General features: G+C 41.5%; 1 protein-coding gene across 2 annotated transcripts in view; it reads right to left on the minus strand.

Annotated features, from left to right (window-relative positions):
• The window catches only part of HEATR1 (HEAT repeat containing 1), a 49946-nt gene extending 45361 nt beyond the window's left edge, over nt 1-4585 (minus strand). Inside the window, exons 1-5 of one of the 2 annotated variants that reach the window (XM_004774798.3) lie at nt 4487-4585; nt 3974-4102; nt 3525-3698; nt 2765-2981; nt 493-634 (exon numbers count right to left, since the gene is read on the minus strand). In XM_004774798.3, the coding sequence (XP_004774855.2) occupies nt 493-634; nt 2765-2981; nt 3525-3666 (501 nt within the window). In that variant the 5' untranslated portion in view covers nt 3667-3698; nt 3974-4102; nt 4487-4585. Of the gene's footprint in view, nt 1-492; nt 635-2764; nt 2982-3524; nt 3699-3820; nt 3943-3973; nt 4103-4486 lie in introns of those variants that run through there. The other variant, XM_013046968.2, reaches the window with a different exon arrangement.
• Nucleotides 4586-8476: the final 3891 nt, after the last annotated feature.

Consider the following 8476-nt stretch of genomic DNA (forward strand, 5'->3'; position numbering starts at 1 on the left):
GCTCTCTCTGCTTTACAATAAGACTAGTAACAGATGACAAACACAGAAAACTTATACTGCTATTCCCACTGCTTATTAGCATCATGCATGGCATGTACTGGGTGCTTAATAAATATTGAATAAATCAAAGAAAGGAGAATCTAAAATGAACTTTAATAGTGAGTGGGGTTTGCATACCTGAAACAGCTGTGTTTAGAGAGCCTCACTTTCTGTGTGTAGAGTAGGGGCAAAAATGGTCTTCAGGTTATTAGAGGAAGTAATATGATAAAAGCTTGGCTTGGCTTGGCTTTCTCTTCTTAAATATCCTTTAGTTCAAGTGCTTTACATTCAAACTCTTAAACTGTATTTCTGATCACTGACCTCACATTATGCCTAAAGTTAACTTTTTCCATGGTCCTACAGTTAGTCTACTTTTGTCCCCATTTGTCCTCCTCCTAGCCTGAACTGCCACACTCAATATTCAGTAAAACATGTGTCATTCAATAATCATACCTTAACTGGTGACAACCAAAACCACTTGTGTTTTGGATTATTAATTTTTAGGAGCTGTATAACCCGTACAAATATTCTTGTCTCATGGTATGGTAGAACACAAGCAATGAGGCTATCCTGATTATAAAGATGGATATGGAACCTGGGGGGAGAAAAGCAAACAAGTCACACTGACACAAAACCTACAAGCATGTATTTCCTTACATGTCCAAATTGTTTATCAATGAATTAAAACTACTAAGAATAAATATCAGTGAAAACAAACACATAACTATAAGATAAAGGGCATTAAATGATAACTATTTTGCAGGATTTGGTCAACTCTTATGCAGTAGTATTTTTAAGATTCAATACCAAAATTTACATGCCATTCACTTTGGTTTTTTTTTAAACCTATTATTAAATTAATAAAACCGTGTGATCACTGTGGTCAAAGCAACAGAAAAGCAACTGGTCAACTAGACAGTAAAGCTTGGCTCCTTTCCATGCTCTAATAAGTTCACCTTCCGCAGCTTCCTCAGCTTCCCTAATTATCAGAATTCTAAAACCAGAAGACTGATGAAAATCACATTAATTTCCTTGAATTAAAAAAAAAAAAAACTTGTTAAAGTACAACCATACATAATTTGTCCCTGAACTTCACAGAACTTTGTACTGACTCCTCTACTATAGTAAGTGATTCATTAATTACATCAGATACATTAAATCCTTTCTAGCCTTGAAGACCTAGCTCAAATATCTCCTTTTTCAGAATGCTTTTTCTAATTCTCCCAGTGAAGTGATCCCTCATGTCTAACTAAACTCTAAACTTACTAGCCAAGAAGCTACTTTCTCCATGAAGCTTCTCTCTACTTCAGGTAGCACAACATGCCCCAATCTTTGCATACACCTTTATTTTAAAACAATAACCAAAGCAGCCTACTCATCTTGTTTCGAACTTAATGTTTGCTTAGTAAATAAGTTACACAAATACAAGTATTCTTTACACTAATGATCTATTGGAGAGGGGAGATTAAATACTAGAAGAAAAAGGGAAATATTACAGACCCGTTTTTCGCCTGATGACTCTAATGTTCTGATAATCAGAAGACCCAAGTTAAACTTATGTTTTCCCAATGACTCCACTGCTTCCAGAAGGGAAATAACTTTATCCCCATGTCACCAATTAATGACATAGCAGGTCTTTCTACTTTTAAAACATACTACACGGGGCACCTGGGTGGCTCAGTTGTTAAGCATCTGCCTTTGGCTCAAGTTGTGATCCCAGGTTTCTGGGATCATGCCCTGACTCCCTGCTCAACAGAAGCCTGCTTCCCCCTACTTGTGTTCCCTCTCTTGCTGTCTCTCTGTCAAATAAACAGAATTCAATAAACAAACACACAAATAAAACATATAACACATGGCAGAATAAACAAAACTGTCTAAGCTGTGATGTGATGGAAATTAAGTGGGAATATAAACTGAGTATACTTACCAAGACAATTTCCAGAGAGGATAAAAGATTAAACCCTGGAAACAATTTTGTGTCTCAGCGTACTAGTTACGTGACATAGATAACTTAACTATACCTCAACTCTGTATATGGTAAAATGGGGACAGTACAACTATCTTTCCATAGGAATGCTCTAAGCACTGAATGCATGCAAAGTGCTTACCACAGCACCTAGTACAAAAATGTTCAATACACACTATCTATTATTGTTTTTCTATTATTTTAGAGGATACTAATATTTTAGAGAATACTAGTTTCCTCTTCTCCAAGCATTGGTTTTGTTATTTTAGCAACAAAATAGTCAAGAACACCTTTGCTCCAAATATGCAGTAATAATTTGTAACAGCAAAGTAACATGAGCTCCTCAGAACAAATGAAGTTGGCCTATTTTCTTTTTTTTTATTAGTGAGAAAGAGCACAAACAGACTGAGCAGCAAGCAAAGGGAGAGGGAGAAGCAGGCTCCCTGTGGAGCAGGGAGCCTAATGTGGGGTTCAATCTCAGGATCCGGGGATCATGACCCCAGCTGAAGGCAGACAATCAACAACTGAGCCATGCAGGTGCCCCTGAAGTTGGCCTATTAACTCAAGATCTCTAGGAGTTCTAGTTCTATCAGAAGAAGTGAGTTTGATGGGGACATGCTTATCTTACCCAACAGACATAATCTCTTAATATATCTAATTTCTCAGCTTTAAATTGTTTAAGTGCTCTCAATACTTTTTTTTTTTTTTTAAAGATCAAAGCTGTTTGCTCATAATTATTTCTGTAATTTTATTTGTTACCTGTGAATCAACCACTCCAGACACTTCTGTGCTGGCTTCAGTAGGAAGTAAGGAGACAAGTGAATAAGGAATAATGAAATGTTTTCATCCAACTGCTTGTTCACTGCTTTGGTCTGAACGCTGCGCTCCAACGTTTTTGCTAGCTGGCTGAACAACGGTGCCTCAAACTGCTCAAAGGAAGGGTCGATCCCCAGCAGCTCTTCCAGACCAGTGCATCCTAGGAAAAGGCCAGCTGATTTAACAATTGTTTGCAAGCAAACTCATCTTAGCTCCCTCTACAATTTAACTTACCCCCAAGATCTCTGTATCCTTTTAGCAGGTATAATTGTAATACAGTCCCAAACATAGATTTCTAATTTTCAACATAAAAAATAAACCCTATCTCCCTCCCTAAAAACAGGAAAGTTCTGCAGGGCAGAAGCCACTCCTTTAAAAACAAGCATACACTTCTCAGTAACTAGGCCAGTCCTCCTAGGGTTTAGGAGATTCCTCCTGGAACCTAGTCACTGCCTCCAGACTTTTTTCAGCGGTTCTTCGCTTTACCCATTAGTCAACCTCCTTGTTTCTTCAACCTGTGAAATTCAGGTAGCCACTACCTACATACATTTCAAGCACCCAGCACATAGCTATTTGTTATTCTCTACCCCTAAACAACAAGTCAGAAACTGCTAAGAAAGAGGGAGAGTCCGAAGAAAAAACGATACACCAACATCTACAAAACAAATGCTTCAAAGCTTTTCTTCGTAAACGGGTAACTCACCGATCGCGAAGGCGGTGTCCCTGTCGACGGTGGCCGCTTCCTTGGGGTCAAACAACAAAGAAGCAACTTCATCTCTCGATAACAGACTGCGGTCACTCTGAGGGAGGGCGAGTCGCTGGAGTTGCTGAGCTAGGGACGTCATCTCTCACGCCGGCGGATTCCTAAAAACACAGGCTAGGACACAAAGCCACCGTGAGAAGTCTCCAGGAAAAACTACAGAGTGGCTTAACTACAAGCCCCTAATGGCTCACATACAAGCAACTTCCCTCGCACTCAGCGCTGTCCCGGACACTCACCGCCTGCCCCGGACTCCAAGGTGCAGACACCACAGTTAAAGCTCTTGGGGCCGCGCTACGGCTTTTTCAGCCCTGATTCCGCGACACTCGAAAACCCGCGGTCACCTCCCCCTCCGCTGGTATATCGTCTACTGCCCTACAGCTCCTGCTCACCGGGAACTTCACTGCGGGAGGCGCGTACAGAGTAACCTGTCTTCACATCAGCCCGCACATGGTACTCCAGCGGCCGGCTCTCGCCCGGAAATCCAGAGCACGCTTAAGGAGAGCTTCCGGTTTCAGGCACTACGGCAAGAGAAGAAGTACAAGCTTACGAGAAAGGCGTTAAGATGACTCCACCTCCCTGCGTCGAAGCCCCACCCCTTCGCCGTACAGGCTCAGGCTCAGTCGGCGGTTTTGATGCGCGTTGAGCTCTCCAGCTGTGGATTACTCGTCCGCGCTGTGCGGTTTGCGCTTGAAGGGTTCAGTCTCAGGGCGAACCTTTTGTGAGCATTAAGGATCTGTAACGTAGCATTTATTAGACATACATTTATCCAGCCTTTACTGTGCACCACCAGATTCGCCCGGGGTTAAAAATGTGAGCTGCGAAGTCACGTTGGCTGGGCTCAAATCCCAGCGCTGGCGTCCCGGTGCTGTGTGCGCTCCACCGAATTACTTTGAGTTTGTTACCTTCTTAATAAACTGGGGAAAGGCGGAGGATTTCAGGAGATGAGCTCGCGCAGTGCGCGCCTGCTTGTCACCACTTTGCGTTCCTGGAGAGCGCATACTGAATTTTTTTTTCTTTCTTTTAAAGTTGACCCTGTTAAGATAAAATTTACCAATCGAACTAACCACCTCAGTTCAACAGTTCTACGAGTTTTAACAAGTGAAGATGTAACGATCTTCCCAGTCAAGAAGAGAGTTTCCATGGCCCCTGAAAGTTCCCTCTTGCCCCTTTGCTGTGATACCCATTCTCACTCCAAGCCCCATGCAACCGCTGGGTCTTGGCATCATTAAAGATTAATGTTGCTGAAGAGTGTCCCATATGGGTATACCACCGTCTATATCCAAAGCAGTGTGGTAAGTGCTACAGATGGGGGCTTCTCTCCAAGAAGCTACCCAGGGCGCAGGAGTGTTGCATATCCTATACCTGTTCCGGATGCATTCATTTCTCTCAGAAAATGGACTTTTCGGTGCCAGGGTGTTAGTCTTTCAATAACCCTCTTCCCTGCAGCTTGTTGGAAACAGTTACAGATTTGGGGGCTCTCTGCTTCTATACTCAATGCATATTCTCTGCTTAAAATTTAACACAGTCTTTTGTTCTTGTTTTACTTCAGCAACATTCGGAAAAACCTAAAAATCTCTTCAATCATTCCTACAGATAGTTAATAATCTCCTTTTTCATGTGGTGTTAATTGCCTTAAGAGGATAACAGGATTTTAAAAAATTCTGGCGGTATCTACTTTACCCACACAAACACATCTCTCAGATTGTTTTGTCCTTATGTGTTAAGGGAATTTTACCTCTATAAGAACAATCAGCTTAGAAGTTAAAGAGTAGTAAGAAATGAAAAATCAGTACCATTTTATCAGCAAGATAAATTTGCTTTTTCACTTAAAAATCCTGAAATATATATATATATATATATATATATATATTTAAAAGGATTTTATTTATTTATTTGACAGATGGAGATCGCAAGTAGGCAGAGAAGCAGGCAGAGAGAGAAGGGAAGCAGGCTCCCTGCTGAGCAGAGAGCCCAAGGAGGGCTTGATCCCAGCACCCTGGGATCATGACCTGAGCGGAAGGCAGAGGCTTTAACCCACTGAGCCACCCAGGCGCCCCCTGAATATATATTTTAAAGCTTTATAAAAACGAAAATAAAAAGAAAAGTGCTACAGGTGTTTGGTTCAACTCTTTGTCAACCAAGAAATAATTCACTGAGAATTCGAGCAAACAGGCATTTATTTGGGCAATGAGAATTGCAATTTGGGAGACAAATTCAGGCAGGAACTTGAACATGCTCTGAGGAAGACAAGGAGGGGAGAGAGCTGTAAAGTTAAAAGGTCATGAGTGCTGTTATCCTGTAGGTCCTCTATGCAAAATAGGAATTGAAAGTATGTTAATTGGGCTTGGTTGGAGTAATAGATAAATGAAGGGTTGAAATTGGTCAAATCAAGCTGCCTCCTTTCAAAGTGAAGAATCTGAAAGATTCAGGTGTCTTGATGATGAGGGAATTAAGTCCAGGCTGAGGGCTTGCAGCTGGCAAAAAGTTTGTGGTTCCTGGGCACCTGGGTGGCTCAGTGGGTTAAGCCTCTGCCTTTGGCTCAGGTCATGATCTCAGGTTCCTGGGATCCAGTCCCGCATCGGGATCTCTGCTCAGCAGGGAGCCTGCTTCCCTTCTCTCTCTGCCTGCCTCTCTGCCTACTTGTGGTCTCTGTCTGTCAAATAAATAAATAAAATCTTAAAAAAAAAAAAAAAAAGAAGAACTAGGCTTAGCTAGTCCTGCTTGCTCCATTTTGAAATATTGTATGCCTTTCTATGTCAGCTCCGATTGTGCCATGTTTTTTTTTTAAAGATTTTATTTATTTATTTGACAGAGATCACAAGTAGGCAGAGAGGCAGGCAGAGAGAGAGAGGAGGAAGCAGGCTCCCCGCCGAGCAGAGAGCCGGATGCAGGGCTCGATCCCAGGACCCCGAGATCATGACCCGAGCCGAAAGCAGCAGCTTAACCCACTGAGCCACCCAGGCGCCCCCAATTGTGCCATGTTGAATTTTATTTTGAAAGTAAACTAGGAAAGAAAACAAGTCAGAGACTCATTTTATATATACATACATTCATGTGTTTGTATAGGCATTTTATATATGTAATATATATAAAATATGGGTTTATTTAAATATATATAATATAAAATATATATAAAATATGGGTTTATTTTTTCAAATACTATGATCTTGAATTACATCTTTTCCTCCATTTTAGAAGAATTTTTAGATATATTCCTGATTGTGTTTTGATTATCTCCTCCTTGGTTTTTGTGATTATATGCCTATCTCCTGGTTTGATTATTCAGTTGAGGACCAGAGCAAACTTACTTTCTCAGTTGTTATTCGAATTTAAAATATCAGTTGTCTAAGAATCCTTTTCATGGCTTTTGCTACTTTACATTCATTAAATCCACAACTTCAGCTGTAGCTGGTAAATATTTCTTGATACAAGGATAAACATGGTTTTCAGAGTCAGTATTTTCACCATATGCTCTTTCATCTGATGAGGGATGTCATTACAGTATCACTGTTTGAGGCAAGGACTCTATTCCACCCCACAGTTTCTAAGAGTGATTTGAATGAATAAGTTGGTTTTTTGCTTGTTTTGTTTTTTTAAAGATTTTATTTATTTATTTGACAGAGACAGAGATCACAGGTAGGCAGAGAGGCAGGCAGAGAGAGAAGGGGAAGCAGGATCCCCCTGAGCACAGAGCCCTATTCAGGCTCTATCCCAGGACCCTGAGATTATGACCCAAGCGAAGGCAGAGGCTTAACCCACTGAGGCACCCAGGCACCCTGGGTAAGTTATTTTTTAAAGGCTATCCTCCCTCCTTCACCCTACCCCTTTTAATCCCCAGTATTAATACTCTGATTCATTCCATGTGTACTTTATGCCAGGCTAGGCATATAGGGGTGAACATGGAATTTACATTCCACCAGGAAGAGACAAGCAGTAAGCAAATTGATAAACCAGAAAAGCATCGAGTAGTGTGGTAAGTACTGTAATGACACTACTACAAAGCCGAATGTTAGGGGGTACCGAGAAAAGGCATCATTAGTTTGAGTGGTTAGAGAAGGACCCTCTGAGGAGGCGACATTTAAGCAGAGACCTGAATGAGAAGTCTTGACAAAATGGAGATCACCTCAGATAGGACTGATCTTGACCTTCACTCCTCTCTGGTCACAACAGATCATCTTTCTATCCATCAAACAGACCAAGCTTGTATTTTCTCCATGGCATTTATGACTACCTAGAACAATCTGATTTGCTTGCCTATTTATTTCTGTGTCCCCTCTCTTGAATACTGTCTTCATACAGGCTGACATGAAATCTGCTCCTCAGAAGGTGGAAGCTGGGCAAGTGTGCAAATAGAGACCCACCTACCATTAGTCTAAATATTTATTTTTTAAAAGATTTTATTTATTTGACAGAGAGAGAGAGAGAGAGAGAGAGCACACAAGCAGGGGGAGTGGCAGGCAAAGAGGGTGAAGCAGACTACCCTGATGAACAAGAAGCCCCATGTGGGGCTTGATCCAGGACCCTGGGATCATGACCCGAGTCAAAGGGAGACTCTCAGCTGACTGAGCCATCCAGGTGCTCCTAATTATTTAAAAGTTAAGGGCACCTGGGTGGCTCAGTGGATTAAAGCCCCTGCCTTCGTCTCAGGTCATGATCCCAGGGTCCTGGTATTGAGTCCCGCATCAGGTCTCTGCTCAGCAGGGAGCCTGCTTCCTCCTCTCTCTCTGCCTGCCTCTCTGCCTACTTGTGATCTCTGTCTGTCAAATAAATAAATAAGTAAAATATTTTTTAAAAAGTTATAAGTCAGCCGAATACACTGTTAACTCCTCCTCCACTGTTAACTGTTACAATCACTATATTTGACAAGTAAACATTTATAATGACAAAATAAA

The sequence above is a fragment of the Mustela putorius genome, unplaced genomic scaffold (assembly GCF_011764305.1).
Source record: "Mustela putorius furo isolate JIRA1106 unplaced genomic scaffold, ASM1176430v1.1 tig00001118_pilon_pilon_pilon, whole genome shotgun sequence".
NCBI lineage: Eukaryota > Metazoa > Chordata > Mammalia > Carnivora > Mustelidae > Mustela > Mustela putorius.